The 22,348-nt window shown below is 40.4% G+C and overlaps 1 protein-coding gene across 1 annotated transcript; it reads left to right on the top strand.

Moving 5' to 3' along the window:
* The first annotated feature begins 855 nt into the window (after positions 1 to 855).
* On the top strand, positions 856 to 17,462 carry HRG (histidine rich glycoprotein). Its single transcript, XM_074190755.1, has 7 exons — positions 856 to 1,165; positions 6,603 to 6,719; positions 7,284 to 7,386; positions 11,144 to 11,310; positions 12,146 to 12,253; positions 13,806 to 13,907; positions 16,548 to 17,462. The coding sequence occupies exons 1-7, from the start codon at positions 956 to 958 to the stop codon at positions 17,373 to 17,375; spliced, it is 1,635 nt and encodes a 544-aa protein (XP_074046856.1). The 5' UTR covers positions 856 to 955; the 3' UTR covers positions 17,376 to 17,462.
* The last annotated feature ends 4,886 nt before the right edge of the window (positions 17,463 to 22,348 follow it).

Raw genomic sequence — 22,348 nt, forward strand, 5'->3', positions numbered from 1 at the left:
TCCTCATGTCAGGACCCTTTCCCCAACCTCTTTAACTTTCTCCAATGCGGGATCCCAGAAATGGCATTATGAGATAAAGCAGGTTCTAAGTACCTCATTGAGGGAGTTGGGGATATTTCCTGGGATCTGAATGCCAGGCATTAGATTGTTCTGGTCTTCTGGTCAACCCTCTCTGTCAGTGATTCTCAAAGCCTGGCCACAGACCACTTGTGTGCCAGGAAAGTTGGATGTTATTTTCAGATTTTAAAAAATCTAGACAATTTTACTTAATATAAATTTCATTTCCCAGAATATGCAATAACTATAGTATTGATAAATAAATCTTACCTAATGCACATATGCACAAACATGTCATAAAGATCTCAACAAAAACAAATTGTTTATGTGGAATGGTAGCAGCAGCACATTATTGAATTTCCAACTGTCCACGGTGCTGCCAACTTAAAAGATCATGCCATTTAAGAAACACACTGTGCACATGACACATAGCCATGTATACACACATATTCATTCATACAATATGCATACTTAGGTCCTCAAGTATCATGCATCTACACTCCTATACAGACACATTTATATAGGCATATGTCTACATGGGAGTGGGTGACGAAGCAGATCCTGTTGGTGGTGAATATTTCTTGATATGTTTTTAAAGGGTTCCTTCACTAGCTGTTTACTAAGAATTGAATAAATTGAAGTCAAGGTATAATTTCCCCCCCACACTGACAACAAGTTTTCACTTTTCTCTCCAAAATTAACTAATCATTTACTGGCTCTCCCTTATCTTAACCAGGGATCAAGGTGACATCCAAGATTACACAACTGAAATGTACAAAAAGTGTCCTGTTTATAGAAATCCAATATTTTTAATACTAAGAGATTGTCTATCAATTCTGCCAGATATCTCCTGCCCCTGTGGCCCAAAGCAAGGGAAAGGTTTCCATGCTTTGGTACAATGCAGGTGCTGGGAATCTTGCTGCTTCTCCTGGCCTCAGCAGGGCCTTCCTTCTCATTGAGACCTGCAGATTGTGAAGCAGCCGCATCCAAGGCTGGGGAAATCCTGAATCTGATCAATGAAAGGCGCAATGAAGGCTACGTGTTCCAACTGCTGAGGGTTGCTGATGCCCACACTGATGGTCATGTCCACACTGATGGCCATGAAAAGGTGAGGAAAGACAAAGCTCAGTTATACACCCTGAAGGGTATGTTTGTATGCATGTGTTTATATGTATGTGGTGTGTGTGTGTGTGTGTGTGTGTGTGTGTGTGTGTGAAGAATGGTTTTGACCACTAAGCAACATTGCTTCTTCCAGCTCAGTGACTTGCATTTAGTTTAGCAGAGATGGTTTAGCAAAGACTCTCTGTAGTCTCATTGATTCAGGAGACTCCTGGTTGAGGAAACTGAGTCACCGGAAGAAGTTGTGATGAAAGCAAAGAAAGGAATGAATGTGTTTTGAACATCTTGGTAGTACCATTGCCCAGGTTGTCAGCTAGACTTTTGTTGCCTTCCTGTATCTGGGTGGAGTTCATTGTAATCTGTTAGCTCAGCTTTCTTGGTCTTTCATTACTTTTTAAAAAAAAATTTTATATTGTTTATTTTTCCAATTACAGGCGAAGATAGTTTACAACCATCAGTTTTTTAAGATTTTGAACTTCACATTTTCCTCCTTCCCTCTCTTTCTGTCCCCTTGACAGAAAGTAATCTAATATAGATTATACATGTATAACTACATCAAACATAGATCCATATTAATCATGTTGTGAAAGAAGAATCAAATTAAAGGGGGCGGAATCATGATACATAAAACAAATCGAAAACTTGAAAATAGCAAGTTTGGTCTACATTCAGACTTCATAGTTCCTTCTCTGGATGTAGATGACATTTTCTATCACAAATCCTTTAGAATTGTCTCTTTTTATTGCACTGCTGAGTTGAGTAAGTCCATCATGGCTGGTCACTACACCATGTCGTTGTTAATGTTTCCAATGTTCTGCTCACTTCACTCAGCATCAGCCCATTTAAATCTCTCCAGTCTTTTCTGAAGTTTTGCCCCTCATGATTTCTTACAGAACAGTAGTGTTCCATCACATTCATGTACCACAGATTTTTCATTTCCCAATTGATGGATATCCCCTTCAATTTCTAATTCTTTGCCACTACAAGAAAAACTGCTTTAAATATTTTTCTACATATGGGTTTTTTATGCTTTTTTTGGTGATTTTTTTTGGACTCAGACCTAGTAGTGGTATTGCTGGATTAAAGGATATATACAGTTCTATAATTTATAATTCCAAATTTTTTTTTACAGAAAAGTTGGGCCATTTCACAACTCTACCAACAGTGCATTAGTGTTCCAGTTTTCCTACATTCTCTCCAACATTGATCACTTTGCTTTTTAGTCAAATTGCCCAGTCTAATAGGTGTGAGGTGGTATTGCTTTAATTTGTTTTTCTCTAATCAATAATGATTTAAAGCATTTTTTTAGGTTTTTTTTTTTTTTTTTTGCAAGGCAATGGGGTTAAGTGGCTTGCCCAAGGCCACACAGCTAGGTAATTATTAAGTGTCTGAGGTCGGATTTGAACTCAGGTACTCCTGACTCCACTGCACCACCTAGCTGCCCCCAATTTAAAGCATTTTTATATGACTATATATATAGCTTTAATTTCTTTATGCATTAGGGAATGACTTGTATTCCTATAAATTTGATTCAGTTCTCTATATATTTGTCAGAAACTAGCTGAGAAAATTGTTCCTCAACTTATTGCATTCCATTTAATCTTGGTTGCATTGATTTTATTGATGTAAAACTTTTTAAATTTAGTGTAATGAAAGTTATTCATTTTGCATTTTATAGTGTTCTCTATCTCTTCTTTGGTGCTCCCCTTTTCATAGAGCTGACAGATAAATTATTTCTAGTTCTCCTAACTGGATTATGGTATCACCTTTTATGTCTAAATCCTGTATCCATTTTGACCTTATCTTGGTATAGGCATAAGATGTTGGTCCATAACTAGCTTCTGCCATTTTATCTTCCAGTTTCCCCAGCATGTTTTACTTTTTTAATCAAAGAATGAGTTCTTATCCCAGAAACTGGAGTCTTTGGATTTTTCATACTTCAGATTTCTACAGTCATTTCTTGTTTCTTTTAACTTGATCTGTTCCGTTGATCAATTGCTCTATTTCTTAGCTTAGCAAGCAGTTTTGATAACTGATGGTTTATGATATAATTTTATATCTGAAATGACTATACACCTTCCTTTGCAACTTTTCATCAATTCCCTTGATATTCTTGACCTTTTGTTCCTTTCCATGCTTCCATAACTTCTACAAGTGAGAGACCCATAGCGCTCAAACGAGAAGAGGCTGGATTTCCCTCATTTTATCTTCATTTTATAGATGAGAAGACTGAGGCCCAGAGACTTTTGCATGTTTCTCTAAATTCTTCACATTGACTTTTTCTAACAGTGCAAAAATCTATTTATTGTTCCCGATTATTTCTTGTTCTTTGCTACCACAAAAACTGCTGCTGAGAATATTTGGGTCAGTGGGGAGGTCTTTCTTCTGTCCTTGACCCATCTGTATATGCTCTGTTTGGATACCTAGATCAAAGGGTAAGAATAATTAAGTAACTTTTCTGCCTTCAAATCATTGTTATCAATGTTTGTTCAAATATTAGTCAATCAATGTTTATTGCAGTTCAGCATTTATAATAGTAAAATAGTTAATGTTTATATAGTGTTTTGAGATTCCCTTTGAAGATATTATTTTATTTGAATCTCACAATAATTATCCCTATAGGGCTAATGGCGTTATGATGCCAATTTTCAGATGAGAAAATGTAGACTCAGAGAGGAATGATTTGTCAGAATCAAATATATAGTAAGCATCAAAAAGCAGTGAAAACCCAGGACTTTCCCCTGTAAATCTAGTTCTCTTTCATGATACCAGGGGTTCTTAACCTGGGGTGGCAGAACCCCACCTCCACCACTCCAACTACCAAGCCATCCTTGGCTAGATCTTGGAATCTGTGAATTTGGATGGAAAAAAAAATGATATGATATTTTCATTAAACCTTGGTTTCTTTTGTAATCCTAAGATTTTATTTTGTCCATTTAAGATCTCAATTATAAGAAGGATCGGGGTGGCTAGGTGGTGTAGTGGATAAAGCACCAGCCCTGGAGTCAGGAGTACCTGGGTTCAAATCCAGTCTCAGATACTTAATAATTACCTAGCTGTGTGGCTTTGGGCAAGCCACTTAACCCCGTTTGCCTTGCAAAAACCTAAAAAAAAAAATTATACGAAGGATCCATACAAAGGAATCCACTAGGCTACTACAAGGGTCCATGACTGAAAAGGGGAAGAATTCCACCCCTATATCATGCTGCTTGATGAACTGCAAAGATGATATCACATAATAATCCAGATTAATTATAATATTGCTGGAAAAAATAGCAATGCCCATGAAACCATTACTCACCAATTGTGACAAATGAAATCATACATGTGAATTACTCTGCAGATTGTAAAGCATTATGTAAACACCTATTATTATAAAATTGCATATTATAGTCTTCTAATGTATTATAACACAATGTAATATTATATAGATCATATATATTATAGTCTTTTCTTACATATCTTACATCCTCTTATAAAATTGACTTTAAGTCCCCAGAAGACATCACTTCCCAATAACATAACCCTTCCAATAGATCCATCCTTTGCAATAGAGAAGTAAGACCAACTCTTTGACCATTTGAGACAAGACATAAATGCCTCATTCTGCACCTGTGGTCTACTACCTCTCTGGGGAGAGGAGGGAGAGGGGAAAGTAGCATTATCAGCTTTATGGAAACCAAAGTGATCAACCTATGGATCCAGTGTTTTCTTTTGTTAAATTGTGCTCTTGGTTCAGTTCAAACAAATCTTTTCAAGATTTTCTAAATTCTAATTTCTAATATTCTAATATTTCTTAGGATACAATTCTATACATTGCTGTCATTTAACTATTTCTCCATAAAATGAAGCTCCCCATCTCATCTTCTCTATGCAATAAAAGCAGGAAAGGAAAAGAACTCCATTGCACATATCTATACCGTGGCGCTGCAGCAGATAAAGTCATGGACCTAGAGTCAGGAGAACCTGAGTTCAAATCCAGCCTCAGTTACTTACCAACTGAGTGACCCTGGACAAGGAATATAATTTCTGTCTGCCTCAGTTTGCTGAATTATAAAATGAGAATAATAATAATAATAGTCCCTACCTCCCAGGGTTTTTGTGAGAATTATGAGATAACAATTGTGAGCCATTTAGGCGGTGATAAATGCTTGTTTCTTACAAATAGCCATAGCTTCTACAATCCTCCCTCCCTCTAAATCCTATGCTGATATCATGCTTGCAGCTCTCAGAATTCTCTTCTGTGAAATGGTGACTGACTTATACACCTATGATGTGAGCATGCTAGACCCCATCTCCACCATTCACCACTTAAGGTTCTCCCCACTCTAGTCCATTCTCCTTCAGTTAACAAAATGATTTTCCTAAAGCACAAGACTGACCATGACCCCCTACTCTCTAAATCCTAGTGGCTTCCTATTGCTCTATTGCCTCTAGGAACCAATACAAAGTGCTCTGTTTGGCATTCAGAGTCATAACTCAATCTCTTCCCCACCTTTCTTAGATCTTAGACAGTGGCCTCCTTTCTGTTTCTAGAACAAAACTCTCTGTAGTTTGACAAGCAATGTTTTTTCTTTTTTTGGTTTTGCAAGGCAGTGAGATCAAATGACTTGACCAAGGTCACAAAGGGAATGTGTATCAAGTGTCTGAGTCTGGATTTGAATTCAGGTCCTCCTGACTCTAGGGCCAGTGCTCTACTCTATCCATTGAGCCACCTGATTGTATCTCTTTTCTTTTCTTTTTTCTTTTTTTTTTGACTCCAGTCATTTTCTCTGGCTCTTCCTAAGCCTGGAACATTCTCCTCCTTGGCTTCCTAAAGCTCCACCTAAAATCTCACCTTTTCCAGGAAGTCTTCCTAACCCCTCTTAATTCTAGTGCCTTTCCTCTGTTATTTATTTTCTATTTTTCCTGAATACAACTTGCTTTGTTGTTTCTTTGTTCTCCTCCATTAGGTAGTAAGCCCCTAGAGGTCAAGGACTATCTTTTATCTCTTTTTACATCTGCTTTTCTGGATAATGTCATGCACCTTGCAGGCACTTAATGTTTCTTGAATATAAATGCCTTGAAGTCAGGGATTATTTAATTGGTCTACAATATCTTGAATAATTCTTGGAAAACAATGAATGTTTTTTTAGTTGTTTGTTGATCAACTATTTCCCCTAATAGAATGCAAGCTTCTTGAGGACTGGGTCTGTTTCATTTTTGTCTTTGTTTCCCTAGCACCTGGCATACCCTCTAGCATACAGTATATAGTGGGTGCTTGATAAATGCTTATTTCTTGATTGTCTCCTCTGAAAGAATCTAAGCTTATTTCAGCCTCTTCATCCCCAGTATCCTGTCCAACACACAGAAGACACTTTATAAATGTGTGTGGGATTGGATCCAATTGGATTTGCTAAAAGGTGTGTTTTCTCATCTCTCTTCAGGAATCTGAAATTATCCATTATTTGGTCCTTGATGTGATGGAATCAGAATGCCCTGTCCTATCTAGGACACACTGGGAGGATTGCCACCCAGAAATTGGGAGAAAACCCTTTGAAATTGTAAGTAGACAAGCTCGATACATGTCATTCTTACTTTTTTTGACGATGTGCAAATATTCCCAAGAAGTCTCTTTTGCCTAATAATGTATGAGAACAGTAGAGAAAAAAAGCCCCAATGATCTCTCTGGTCCTTCTTGGTCTCTCCATGAATTGGATGGAAATTCCTCCATTCAACATGGGGTAATCCCTTAGACCTTCTACCTTCAAGCCCATGGCAGGCTCCTGGGGGAAGAGGGAGAAGGAAGAGATGGCCCAAGATCTCTCCATTTCAGCCACAACCTGTAGAAGGCTTCTGAGACTTCCCACTTTGCCTCAAGCACCCTGTGGTCCACAGCTTGTAGTGCCAAGGCTGTCTTCTGTTACTTGGGAACTCCATCATGTCATGTACTCAACCCCCAGATGCAACTGTGGTTATTATGAGGGAGGACCATAGTTCTCTTCTAAAGGCAGCATCTAAGGGTATCCTGAAGCCAATTCCCAGTTTGGAAAAGCCCATTGTTAAATATCCAGCAGAAACATTCATGCCTTGGACATTGGTAAATGCTATATTTTTTCTTCTTCCAGGTCATAGGCAAATGCAAGGTAGTGGCCATCAGCCATCCAAATACCTCTTGTGAGCAGGAGCACCTGGATAAGGTTATTGACTTCAACTGCACAACAAGCTCTGGTATGTGCCCAGAGCTTCCTGGTGTGTATGAGGGGATGGGGGGCACAGGGATGGAATTCCATGAGATCGCTCTGGATGGAGAAGGGAAGGGAGAATGAACCTCTCCCAACAAAAATGCAAGAAAACCTAAATTAATGATAAGACAACCCCCCCACCCCTTCAAAAAATACAAAACCAACCCCAAACTGGCTGCTAGATTCCTTCAAGTCAGAAACCCTTTCCTTAAGTGGGATTCAGTTTACAAGAATTGGATTCATTGACTACTGTTTGCATTAATGACAATAGATTTAAGACTAGAAAGGACACCAGAGTCCAGTCTCCTCACTTTAAAGATGAACAAATGGGGCGGCTAGGAGACACAATGGATAGAGCACTGGCCCTGGAGTCAGGAGTACCTGAGTTCAAAACTGGCCTCAGACACTTAATGATTACCTAGCTGTGGGGCCTTGGGAAAGCCACTTAACCCCATTGCCTTGCAAAAAAAAAGCCTAAAAAAAAAGATGAACAAATGAGGCCCCACAGAAATTCTATGAGTTAGTCAGACAGCCAGTTTAGATTAGATGAAATTTGAACCCAGGCCTTCCTGTTTCCAAGCCCAGTGTCTGTCTATCGCACCACCCTGCTTCTCTGTTCTAAAATCCCCCTTTCATTTTTTCTTCTGGTCAAGGCACAACCAGGCTCCTGGTCAGTCTCTTCCTATATCACAGTCCAGGAAAAGCCATTGCAGCCAACACTGATATTATATGAGTAGATATGAGGGCAGTTCTTTTTATACCAACAAGATATTTCCGAATTTGTTTTAAAATTTCCTTATGATTCTCTGTCAATCATAAAAGCAAGTTCTACCTGGAGATTATGCCCAGTGAGTCCCCACTTCAGATGACATCGCAAGATGATGAGAAGGGCCTGTTTCTTTCCCAAGAGTCTGTCTTCTATTTGGGATGGGCTTTTCAGTACCTCTCTGGGTAGGACTGGCTCCATTTCTCATCGGTGGCTCTTACACTCAGAAATCATCTCTTCAGCTCCTGCCTCTCAGAAATCAGTGGGGTCCTGCTCTGTACAAACCTTCCCCTCTAGATTTCAATTCTTTTGGTCTTAGCTCTTCAAATATCACTTCTGAAGTCACTCTTGGAGACGCTCACCTCAATTTTTTTCATGTTTTCTTGAAATCTCCTCATCTATACACACTAATAAGAACTATCAACCAATGAAAAATATTTATTGAGTGTGTCCTTTTTGGACACAAAGACAAAAATGAAACAATACCTGCCCTCAGGCAGCTTATATCCTATCAGAGACAAAAGTACCAATAGAAATATGGACAAAATAAAACAGGGTGATTTACAGGCAGCGTCAGAAAAGATGTCCTGGAAGATGTTTGACCTGAGCCATGAAGGAACTAGGGATCCTAAAGGGCAGAGGTGAGGGAGGAAGGGCATACCAGGCATGGGGAACAGGGAATGCAAAGACATGGAGGTCATATAGGAGCACTAGTAAGGAGGTCAGTTTGGCAGGACCATAGAGGATGGCAAAGGCACGGTGAGATGAGTTTAGAAAAGTGTGTTGAGGTCAGGTTGTGAGAGCACTGAATGCCTGAGAAATTTGTGTTTTATTTTAGAAGTATCAGGACCCACTACAGTTTATTGGGGAGGGAAGTCACTGAGTTTATTTTTTAGGAAAGTCACTTTGCCAGCTGTATTGGAGATGAACTGGAGGAGAGAAGAGATCTGAGAAAGGAGCACTTTAGGAGGCCATTGCAATAATTCAGAGGGGATGAGAGTGACTAATGTAAGGATCAGTAGAAGGATCAGTTCCTGGCTTGTGTCTGATGCGATCTTTTAAAATAGCCTAGATTTGTAACTGGGCTAAGAAAAAGGAGGCTGTGGGAGAGAGAGAGAGAGAGAGAGAGAGAGAGAGAGAGAGAGAGAGAGAGAGAGAGCAAGAAAGAAAGAGAAAGAGAAAGGAACTGATAAAAGTTAGAGATACTGGGTGCCAGGATCTGGCACCTGAAAAACAGGTTAAGCAGTGGGCATAGCTCTGTGTCTTCGTGTTCAACATGTTCAGAATGGCATGTAATACCATCTAATACTCATTGTTCAGAGGATTCATTCAGTGGGGGCCTTTTCAAAGAAGGAGGGGGAGAATCCTTTGATTATGCAAACAAGGTCTCTGAACTCCTTCCTTGGAGCAGTCCAGGTTTCTGGATTTGTGCATGGCAGGGTTCTGTATCCCACTGACTTCTTCCCAACTAGGTAGGAATGTTGATTCTGACCCTTATCACCCCCAGCAACTTGAGTGGGACCATCCTCTCCCCTCTCACTTGGACTTATTTCTTGTGATGGCAGCTGTGGGCACATAGAAATGGAAGGGGGTACATTTCCACCACTCAATCAATATGTCTTTCTTATCTTCTCCTCATTGAGGTATTGTTTCCCCACTGTCCCCCATCATTGACATCATCCTTACTCTCTTCTCTAATCTTAAAATTCAGAAAGACTTGAGTTCAAATCTATCCCCAGTCACTTTTTAGCTGTGTGTCCCTGGGCAGGTCATATAACCTCAATCTATCTCAGTCTCCTTAACTGTAAAATGAGGAATATAATCCCACCTACCATGAAGGTGACTGTGAGGATTAAATAGGATGTTTACAAAGCATTTATCACAGTGACCAGCACACATTGATAAAAGCTTTAATGACTGTTTTCCTGATGCCCACAAACATGCCAAGCCTGTCTCACTTTTAGACCCTGCTTGATCCAGTCATCCCCGCTGATTGTCATCCTATGCCTCTATGCCCCTTTTCCACTTAACTCCTTGGTTTTGAAAGCTGTCTATACTTATTTCTTTCTCTTCTCCTCTCTTCTTCTTAACTCCCGGCCATCTGCCTTGGCATCTCATGATTCAATTGAGTTTCCCATTATCCCTTCCTTGTCAATGAATAATCTTTTCTCCATCCTCGTCTTTCTTGACCTCTCTGCAGTCTTGGACATTCACCTCTTGGAAACTCTCTTTTCTAGGTTTTCATGTTACCCATCTCCTCTGGTTCTCTCACACCTTCTCAGAGTCTTTGTTGAATCTTCTTCCAGATTATGCCTACAAATTTTGGGTGTCCCCCAAGACTCTCTTCTAGGTCCTTCCTCCAATACTGTCTCAGTTAATACAGTCATTAGCTTGCTCATGTTTTATGATCATATCTATGCAGGTGATTCCCCAGATCTATAGATTCAGCCCAAATCAACTCTCCCAAGGTCCATTCATGAATCACTTTTGGATATCCCAAACTGGAAGTCCCATAGGCATCTCAGATGGAATATTTCCTAAACAGAACCCATTAGTTTACCCTCAGACCTTCCCATCTTCCAAACTTTCATCCACTGTTGAGGACACTAGTCTTTAATGTGTTGTGGGAGAGACACATGGAGAATTTGAAAATGATAGTCTTTGTTTTTATATCACTTGCAAACATTTTCCTACACATCCATCCCTCTCCTCCATTCAGAGAGCCACCCCTAATTAGAAAAATTAGAAAAGTCTGGGGAAAAAAAGAAAGACAAGTAAGTGAAATGAACAAACATATCCATTCATCTGCCAGCTTATGCTGTTTTTCACTTCATAGCCCCCATCTCTGCAAAGAAGGGAGAGGCGTTTCTTATACTATTTTTTTCCAGGATCAAGCTTGGTTATTCTATAATTCCATTTGTTATTTTTGCGGTAATTCTGTGCCTTTACATGGTTGGACTCCATCTTATCTTCACAGTTTCTTCTGCACTAACCAACCGCAGACCTGTGCCTGTGATTATTGACTACTTTGAAGATCGAGAACAATTTAGAGGGCTGGCAGAAAGAGCCCTCAAACAGTACCAGGAGAGTGATGCTAGTATCTCCTCTTTCCAGGTGTTCAAAGTTGAGAGAGCTCATCGAGCGGTGAGTCTCTGATAAGCCTCTAAATTAATCTCCTGTGTGGAGAGGGACCAAGGGCAGTATGCAAAATCAATAGATGTGATATCTTTGTGGTGTGGCTGCTAGGAGAATACAGATGGCACAAAGCTGGAAGAAAAACCTGAAATGCCAGACAACAGTCAGAATCCCAAAAGATCATTGCAGGATAGAAAGATGGGGGCAGATACAAGAAGATGAAATTTAATAAAGTTCCATGGGTGAGACTTAGATTCAAAACATAAAACCTCAATGAAGATTGGCTGAAGGAGTTGGGGATGCTCAGTTTGGAGAAGAATAGGCTCAGTGGACAAAGAGCTTGAAGAGTGATCACATCTGGCAGCAAAGAGACCCATTGTTGGCAAAGGTGTCTTACCCATTCCAGTGACTCTAAGTAGAACAGGCCTCCTGTGACTCTCTACTCATTGAGATGTTGGAGAAAGGATTCTTGGTGAACTATGGGATGGCTGAATGACCACTAAGATCCCAATCCAGCCCTGAGAGTCTATGGTGCCATGATCCTTGAGGAATGGGTCTCCACACTGGGGCCATCTGCAGTCATTCAGTCAAGAAACATTTATTTCTCTATAGGGGGATGGGTGGTGGGCATTTCACATGAAGGAACTGCCTTCTTGGCAAATATTTGAATACACAAATGCATGGAAGAGTAGGGGGACCTGGTCAGGGAAGAGGATAGAGCCAGGGGGCAAGAAGACATGGGGATGTTTGTTATTTATGGGTACCACAGATATGGAATGAGAAAATGGATCTTGAAGTGACCTCAGTTTGCTTTCCTGAAGCTCATGTGGTCTCTCTGTTTCAGAGAGGAGGAGAAAGAACCAATTTATACTTGGAGTTTAGCATCAGGAGCCATTCTGCCCAAGAAGCTGGGTCACCTCCCACCTCCAGGCGCTTTTCCAGGAGCTGTCCAGTAAGTGGATGAGGGACCTTCACCCTGTAAGAGGAAGGTGGTGGGACCTCTAGCCCCTGCCTCCCCAAATGTAACCCAGTGGTCTGCCTTGGTGGAGTGGAGCTCTCTTTTGTTCTTTGTTTCTCCCATGGAAAGAAAGAAAAGGATTTGATTCATGGGGGAAGGGCTGTAGCTGGGATTTCACTGAAATAGGGAATTCCCAGGTGAGGGACTTCCCTCTACCAATGCAGATCAGCATTTTCTCTGCAATTTTTATTTTAAAATAGCTGGCTAATGCTTTGCAGGAAAAAATGATTGTTCATGGTCAAACAGTCAGCATATGTCATTGGTGGAACTCTAACCCATGTTTTTCTACCCTGCTACCTCTCATTTGCACATAGTAGGTACTTGGATTGGACTGAATTAAAAGAGTGCACATGAGGGTTGTATGTGTGTATGTGTATGCAAAGGGGGGCATGTATGTGGGTGGGCTTGTATGATGGTATATGTGAGTGCACATATGGATTGGGGGAGTGCTGGAAGTGAGCACGAGGGGTGTATGTGTATGTATGTGTGTCTGTGTGGGCACAGATGTATGAGGAAGAGAGAGAGAGAGGCAGAGAGACAGAGAGACAAAGTGAAAGGATGAGAGACACAGAAATAAAGAGACAGAGAGAGAGGATGAGGGATACAGAGAAAGAGACATAGAATGAGAGAAAGAGAGAGAGACAAAGAGAGAGAGAGAGAGGATGGGGGACAGAGAGAGAGGATGAGAGACACAGAAAGAGACATAGAATGAAAGAGAGAGAGAGAGAGAGAGAGAGAGAGAGAGAGAGAGAGAGAGAGAGAATGAGAAAGAGACAGGGACAGACAGAAACAGAGAGACAGACAGGGACAGAGGACAGTTGTATTGTATCTCCAAGACAAGTTCCACTGACCTGAAGGGCAGAGAGCTAGTAAGGGCTTCTCTTGTCTCATCCCCTCATCATATAGATGAGACAATGTTGGTGAATTTCTTCAGTTTATTGACAAGGACATGGAGGGGCGGCTAATGCATCACACTGACAATGAGATCACCTTGGTTTATAAGTAATGATCGGCTTCCCAGAGCCTGTATAAAAGTCACATGACTATGTGCACAGCCACCCCCACTCATCCTCCCACTCACACCCCCATGGCCCTTCACCACCCCCAATCTCACACTCATACATCCTCCCTCTCCCACTCCCACTCCCACGATACATTTACACACAGGGTCTCACACTCACAGTCTCCCATACAAATACCCATACCCACTCATACATTCAAACACATTCACTTACACTCATTCACTGTACATCCCCCCCCAATCTCACACCCATACACATTCACACACCCTCACACTCTAACACTCTCATTCCACACACATGCATCCACAGTCCAGATTAAAGAGACAGAGATTTTTTTTAGGTGGGGACATTAGTTTTCATTTATTTAAATGCACTGAGAAATATTTCCATAGGTTTGATTGCACACCAGTGGACACAAACTTGGGACTCATCCCCCAAAGTACAGGCTTCTCTTTTGTTTGCAGGTCTATGGATTTTGCAAGGCAACTTTAGTCTATAATTTGGAGAATTCTGACTTGAACAACCCAGAAGATTTTCTTGTAAGCTGTGAAATTTTCAACGTGGAGGTATGCCTCTTTCTTTAAATTGTCTTTGTCCAAGACAGGGTCTTGCCAGTAGAAATTGAATGCACTTCTCAGATCTCATTCTCTTTTTGGGTCTATTACCAGAAAGATGGGATGGTATCAGGGTGAGGCACCTTGAGAGTGAGGCAAAGGTGTCAGAACTTTATCCAGGAGATAATAGAGAGTCAGTCAGGATTGATGGGCAGGGGAGTGACATGACCAGACTTGGAAACAGTTCTGAATGACAGATTAGAGAAGGGAGAGAGGGGAGATGTCAAGACCTACTGGGAGGCCATTGGTGGTAAGAAGGATTTGAACTAGTGGGAGTTAGTGGGATAATCATGGAAAAAACCATGAAAAAGTGGAAGTGGGTCCTATGATCTTAGATCTAGAGATGAAAGGAGCCCTAGAGGTCACCTCCAGGACCCACCCTCTTATTTTGCAGATGAAGGAATGGAAACACTGTCAGTAGGGTGGCAGAGCCAGGATTCCCTGTCAGATCCTCTGCCCTCATCTCTAGGGTGCATTCCACCACCTCTGGAGGTACCAAGAGGATATAGTGACTCTTGGGATCTGAGACACAGAGGACAAAAGTTAGAGATAACCCAGGTCCAGGAGCAAGCATGAAGAGTGACAGAATGACAGAAAAGATGAAGAAAATTGGCACCTTTAACCTACCATCCATGTGGGAAGGTTGGCCTGGAGCTTAGTGAGAGGTCAGGACTAGAGATGCACCTTTGAGAGCCATCTGGATGAGGGGACTTGGGGAATCTGCTTTATTTTTTCCCATATATTCCTATAATTTGTCTGGCTTTTTATTATTTACCTTCCTTGCATAGGAGAGGAACTCACTGTGTTCTCCCAGTCCAGGGCACCCTTGGATCTTTGTTTCTTAAAGGAATCAGAGCCCTCCCTGTACCATTTAAGCTATTTTATTTATTTATTTTTTCCAACTACATGCAATGATAGTTTTCAAATATCATTTTTTGCAAGGTTTTGAGTTTTATATTTTACTCCCTCCATCCCTTCCCTCCCTTCTCCTCAACAGAAAGCAATCTAATATAGACTCTATAGGTATGACCAAGTTAGCTAATCATGTTGTGAAAGAAGAATCAAATACAAACCAAAAAAAAAATTAGAGAGAAAAGAAGCACAAGATTTAAAAATTGAAGTTTGAAAGTTTTGGTCTACACTGAGACTCTACAGTTCCTTCCCTGGGTACGGATGGTATTTTTCATCGCAAGTCTTTTAGAATTGTCTTTGATTATTGTATTGATCAAATATACAAGCCCACCATAGTTGATCATCATCCCATGTTATTGTTAATGTGTGTAATGGTCTTTTGGTCCTGCTCACTTCACTCAACATCAGTTCATACAGGTCTTTCCAGGCTTTTTGAAGTCCTGTCCCTCATGATTTCTTAGGTGTTCCATCACTTCCATATATACCACAGCTTGCTCAACCATCGTCCAATGGATGGGTATCACTTCAATTTCTAATTCTTTGCCACCACAAAAAGAGATGCCAAAATATTTGTATACATGCTTTCACCATCTTAATTGGATCACAGTAACCCAAACAGCTTTCTAATGTCCATGGAGCTTGGGCTTCTGGCTCAGCATCTGTGAAAAGTATAAATTGGGTGAGGTCATCCAGAAGGACCTTTCCATTTCTCAATCCAGATCCTCAACTAATGGATTCTTTTATTTGCTTGTTTTGGGTTTTTTGCAAGTCAATAGGGTTAAATGACTTGCCCAAGGTCACACAGCTAAGTAATTATTAAATATCTAAGACCAGATTTGAACTCAAGTCCTCCTGACTCCAGGGCTGGTGCTCTATCCACTGCACCACCTAGCTGACCTAATGGATTCTTTACTCAAAGATTCAACTATTTAAATCAGCTAGCATTTATTAATTACATACTGTGTGCTAGGCACTGAAGTAAACTATGGAAATGTAGCGAAAGCGCAAAAACAACCCCTTTCCTCAGTAGTGAGGAGAATGAAGCATTGGCGTTTCTCATAACATTTCTATTTTTTTTTGGCTCCATAATGGGGATCTCAAACTTAATATGTATGTTGATATAAAAGAAAAACAGAAATAAGATGCAAATTGGTATCCTCGTTTTTGAACTGTGATCCTAGTTCTTAAAAAAATATTCCTGCCTTGGTGAATATCAGAGGGGGGGAGGGGCAGATGCCTAGTCCTTGGTCAGAAGCGGCATCTAAATGTGATTAGGGGAAGGGTGAGAGACCTATATTTTAGTGACCTCATGACTCCTACCTCATGGAGTCTTAAAGGTTCTGAGTTTTGGTGGGAACCAAGTTGTAAATCAGAGCTTCTGGAGCCTGGCTTTTTTCTTTGGGTTATGAAATGGAGTGTCCTTCCTTCACAATCTCTAAGTTCCAACCAAATCAGCACATTAGTCAGTCACTATACTCACCTTTACCCATCCTTCAAGGTTCAAGAGTTGTCTCCTATCTGAGGCCTTTCCAGATTCTTGATAGTGTTTCCTTCACTCTTTTTTTCATGTATGAGTTGGACTAGATGATCACTGAGGCAGTGTGAGACAGTAAAATGCTTATCAAATGAAAGGGAATGGGATAGATTTGGAATGATATTTCCTATGTCCTTTCCTGCCAGGACTCCAGAAATTTCAGCAGTGGAAGACACCACCATCGGCATCATTTCCATTCTCCTAGTAGAGGTCATTCAAAACATAGACATTCGGGTCATGGATGCCAAGATTCTCCTCACCATCATCAGTCACATGAGCACAGAGAACCACATCATACCGACCACTCTTCTTTGGAAGAGAAAGAGCCTAAAGTGGGACCAGAAAAGAGACTCCTTTCTAGTCCTGATACTTTTCCTGTTAGAGATGAATCAGAGCTCCATCATCCTCAAGGAACCCATCCCCCACTTGAGCATGATGAATCCCATGATCACCATATGCAAGATCCCCACCAGTCATGTCCTCATGGACACAATCCACAGAAACATCCTCATGGTCATGGTTCTCATGGTCATGGTTCTCATGGTCATGGTTCTCATGGTCACCATTCTCATGATCATGGTTCTCATGGTCATGGTTCTCATGGTCATGGTTCTCATGGTCATGGTTCTCGTGATCATGGCCCCCACAGACATGGTCCCCATAGTCATGGCCCATGTAGGCATGGGCCTCCACCTGGACACTCAGAAAGACAAGATTTTCATAGAGGTTTTCCTTTCCACTGGAGAGAACCTGGTGTTGTCTATCAACTCCCTCCACTGAAGAAGGGTGAAGTCCTTCCTTTGCCTGAAATCAGTATTCCCAGTAAAGATCATTGTCCACATACGGGAAGCAAACACCATCCAAAGATAGAAATTCAACCTTTTCCACAGACATCTTCAGAGTCCTGTCCAGGGAAGTTTCAAGTTGACTACCCACAAGTTTTGCCCTTTTTGGAACATAAAGCCACAAAGTGATCAACTGATTTTCACAATGGGAAAAATGGCAAGAATCATGTGCCAAAGTTGAGTCAGAAATAAAAAAATACAGTATAAAAATTCTAATATTGTGATTTCCTTTTTGATATTCTCAGTGATGTGAAGAGGAGGGAGACTGTCCAAGAGCCAGTTTGGAAAGAGCTCTGGGCTTGATGGTAGAAGGATTCATAGAAATATGACACTGTGTGATCTTGGGTAAATTATTTAGTATTAAATAATTCCAGATATAGCTCTGGAATAACCCTTAATGGCCATGCCCAACCACTCCATTTTTATCACTGAGACATTGTTTCTGAGTAATTAATAATTTTATTAATCATGTTAGCAATTAATTAATTAATGAAAAGTGTCAGTGGCACTCTTGAATGGGGGAAAACCTCTCATATAACCCACTCAATGTTTTTATTCTCCTGGGTATTCTTGAGATTGTTAATCAACCTTGATTGATTGACAGTCAATCAGAAGAATGATTATTATAATAAGAGGTGGACCTAGTCTAATGAGGGGGTGGAGGACATTGATCTTTTGCTCCTTTACTATCCTCAGCTTTGGGCAATTTAGACAAAGGATCTTCTTAGATGTGGTTGAATATAATGTAATGGGCCAGAATTCATTTAAAATTCTTTATAAGGTTCTCCTAGTTTGGTGAGCTAACAATTTCAAGATTTCATCTTACCATCCACACCACTTACCAGAGAACTAAGTTTTGACTCAATTTCCAAATGAAGAAGGGAAACAATCTTTTCATTAATAGCAGCTGATTATTTAGTAATCATTTTTCTCAAAGTGAAAATGTGGGAAGGTTGTGACTTTCCCAAGGTCACATAGGTAGTAAATGCCAGAGGTGGGATTTGAACCCAGGTCTTCTAACTTAGGAGTCAACACTTTTTCCATCTTATCCACTCAATTTCCTCACTGGCAAAGTGGATTAATTGGATAAGGTCCTTTTCACAACTCCAAATCCTATGACCTTGGTTAGGATCTGAGGTTCCATTGCCATAACTTGCCTAATCTCTGGACCTCTGTTCAGGTTTGATAATATCCAAGACTCATAGTATCCCAGATCCAGTCCAATCTCCTCATTTCCTGAGGCTCAGATATTTAATGGTCCTGCTCCAGGTCTTATACAACTAGTCAGGGAGCAGAACTGGGATTCTGGATTATGTCTACGATTGCTTTTTTCTAGGCATAATAACTTCAACCCACTCAATCCAAGCACATAATAATGGGGAGCCAATGAAGGTTTTTAAGCAAAGAAGGGATATTCTCAATGATTATATTATGTAGATCAATATATTTGCAGTTGATTAGGTGACTTGAAGGATAAAGAGGCCAGAGACAAGGAGACAAGCCAGGGGAATGATAGCAGCAGGAAGAAAAGGGGGTAGAAGTAAAAGAAATGATGGAAAAGGAAGTGATAGGATTTAAGAACCATCAGTGTTCTTAAAGGTGAGGGAGAGGGAGGAATCTAAGATAATTATTTTTAAGTATGATGAGTTTCTCACCTTGTTTGCAAGTCCTGAGCAACAAAAGGTAGAAACAAAAGCCTCTGCTCTCATGGAGCTTCCATCTATTGGGAGATTACAAGACATATCAAGAGAAGTAATTTAAAGAGGGAAAGAGCCCTAATAACTGGGGGGGGGGGTACCATAATAAGAAAGAGCATCTCAGAGGAGCTTTGAAGATTGTTTGAAGGGTAATATGGAGGAATGGGTAAATTCTAGGTAGAGAATGACTCAAACCAGAACCAGTTTGGGTGGAACAGGAAATGTGAAGAATGTTATTAGAAACACAGGCTGGAAATGTCAGTGGGAACCAGACTGTAGAAGGGCTGCACACTCACAGAAAACCACCAAAGATATCTGAATGAGGAATAAGATGTAATGTGAGGTAGAAAGATGATTTTGGTAGGATGACTGGTAGGATACTGGGTTTTGGTTCAATACAGGAGAGAACAGGATGGGAGGAGAAAGGAAGAGAGAGAGATAGAGAGAGTGGGAGAGAGATGAAGGTGGGGAGAGGCACATAGACAGAGGAATAAAGAGGAGAGATAAAGGTGGGGGAGACACAAACACACAGAGACAGAGAGACAGACAGAGACAGAGAGAGAGAGAGAGAGAGAGAGAGAGAGAGAGAGAGAGAGAGAGAGAGGAGTTTATCATGTTGAATGTGTTGACTAGGTGCAATAATAAGATTTCTGAAATGTGGAAAGAGATCAGAGAGTGATTGATGATGATAAGGGAAAGTGAACAGGGTTGCAGTGACATGAAATTGTGATGAGGGAAGAGAATGTGTTTAGGAGAGGAAGACACAAGGAAAGACAGAAGGGCAGGAGCTTATGGAAGGTGTACTTTAGCTGAAGGAAACTAGGGAAGATAGGAGACAGAGATGAGAAAAGCATTACAGGCAAGGGGAACAACCAGTGAAAATGTCAAGAATCTGGAAATCAAGAGTCTTGATTGAGGAACATGAAGAAGGTCAGTGTCACTGTAACACAGAATCCTTGGAGGGAAGCAAGGTATAGGAAGACTGGCAAGGTAGGATAGGACCAGATTATGAACTTCAAAAGCCAAACAAAGCATTCTACATTTATTTCTATGGGTAACTGGGAGCCACTGGAATTTATTGAATAGAGGAGTGATATGGTCAGATGTATGTTTTAGGAAGCTCACTTTGAGAGCTCTGACAAATATAATTATGAATATTAATTCTGAGTCTTTGTCTTTATTTTTTTCCAAAGGGAAGATGGGAAGTAGGGACTGAGGATAGAGTTAGGGGAGAAAGAAAGAAAGAGAGAAATGAAGGAAAAGAAGGGAGGAAAGGAAAGAAACATTAATTGAAGAAAAGAAAAACATCAAAGAGGGGAAAAAAGAAAGGGAAAAATAAGACCAAGGTTTATCTAGGTCTGAGAAAGATAAACTGAGGGGGCCCCTGCCCCATTATAGTTTTATTGTTTATTTCCTTATGTAACTCATAAATTTTCCCTTAGATGTTTTGTTATTTGGAGCCTATGTGTTTAGTATTAATTCCTTGCCCAGGGTACCTTTCAGCAAAATGGTTCCCTGTTTATCTTTTGTAATTCTATTCTCCCTTTACTTTGGGAACGTGATCACTATTTCTATCTTTTTTCTTTTTACTTCATCTGAAGCATAATTAAATTCTTCTTGAGCCCCTTATTTTAATTCTGCATGTACCTTTCTGTCTCGAATGTGTTTTTTTGTGTAAACAATATATTATTGAGTCCTGGGTCTAAACTATTTTATTAGCCTCTTCCATTTTCTGATTGAGTTTAATAGAGGTGCTCTATCTGCCAGAATCATACCCTCCATATATAGAACCATCAGATGCAGAAAATGGAGGTTTGATTCCTATGGAGAAGTTCATTTAATTTGTCATTATGCTTTCCAAGGATATACACAGTGATAATAATTGACATACATGGACAGAACTAGCTCAGTGTTTGAGAACCTCAAAAAGAAAGTGTGGGAGAGAAGAGGTATTAGACTGACTACCAAACAGCAGGTCTACAGAGCTGTTGTGCCAACCTCATTGCAGACACCTGTGAAACATTTACCTACATCAGGAAATGGCATTACTTCCATTTGAATTGTCTTAGGAAGATTCTGTAGATCACCTGGCAGGATAAAAGTATCAGACACTGAAATCCTTTCGCAAAATAAAGAATACCAAACATTCAAAAACAGAGAGCACAGTTCTATTGAGTTGACCAGGTTGTTCCTAAGCCAATCATACACTTGCAAAATCACGTTTATGGAGAACTCACACAGGGCAAGTGCTGGTGGGCAGAAAAAGGGATATATACACTTTCAGATTCTCACTTTGTCCAACCTGGGAGATACTGGCTCGGAGAACCAGAACACCCAGAGAAATTGGAATGCCTTATGAATAAAACAGAATTGAAGTACCTCAAAGGAAACCTGAGATGTGCAGATTTAGAGAATCCAACCCAAAAGTTCACATGAACTATTTGTGCCTGATCTATGGTAAAGTATCCCAAGCCATATTGGTCTCATCTGCTACAGTCAAACACATTCTACCTTGACTCTAACATCGTAATGTTATTTTGGTCCTCTTCAAGAATGAAGAGCAGCAATAAGCCAACCAACCAACCAACTATTCTTTTCCATTTTATGAGTGAGTTCATCCCATTCACATCTCCTTCTATCCTATTCTTTCATACTTTCCCCTGCCCTGTCTTTAAGAGTCTATTTTGCTTCTGATTATTGACTCCTTAGTTTACCCTTCCTTTTATCTCACACCTTTTCCTTTTGTCCCTCTCACTCCCATTTCTTGGTTGGTTAATATGTATTTCTGTACCTAATTCTGTGTGTGCAGGAGGATGTGCGTGCATCATCCCTCCTTCAACTAGTTCAGATGAAAGTGAGGTTCAAGTGTCTTCACTGCCCTGACCCTTGCTCCATCTCTTTTTTGGTATAAATTTGTTTTACCACATCCCATTTACGTAAGATTATTTCTTTCATTCTTCCTTAATTCTTCCTTTTACCCATGCATTCTTTTTCCCTATCATTACCTTTTATTATTTTTTTGCAAGGCAGTGAAGTTAAGTGACTTGCCCAAGTTCACACAACTAGGTAATAAGTGTCTGAAGTCAGGTTTGAACTCAGGTCTTCCTGAATCCAGGGCTGGTGCTCTATCCACTGTACCACCTAGCTGCTCTTTCCTATCATTTTCATTATCCTTTTGACATCATCCAAACATACCAGAATCACACCAAACCCTCTGCCTAATTGGAGTCTTTTTATGATCCCTGGTGATAGAGTTCTGTGGGGTTCCATGTATGTCTAAATGTCAAATTTTCAGCTCAACTCCTTTTTTATCAGTAATTCTTAGAAGTCCTCTATTTCATTAGTGATTCGACTTTTTCTCCTATAAGATTATATTCAGTTTTGCTGGATTAGGTGATTTTGATT

This window comes from Macrotis lagotis, chromosome 6 (genome assembly GCF_037893015.1).
Source record: "Macrotis lagotis isolate mMagLag1 chromosome 6, bilby.v1.9.chrom.fasta, whole genome shotgun sequence".
NCBI lineage: Eukaryota > Metazoa > Chordata > Mammalia > Peramelemorphia > Peramelidae > Macrotis > Macrotis lagotis.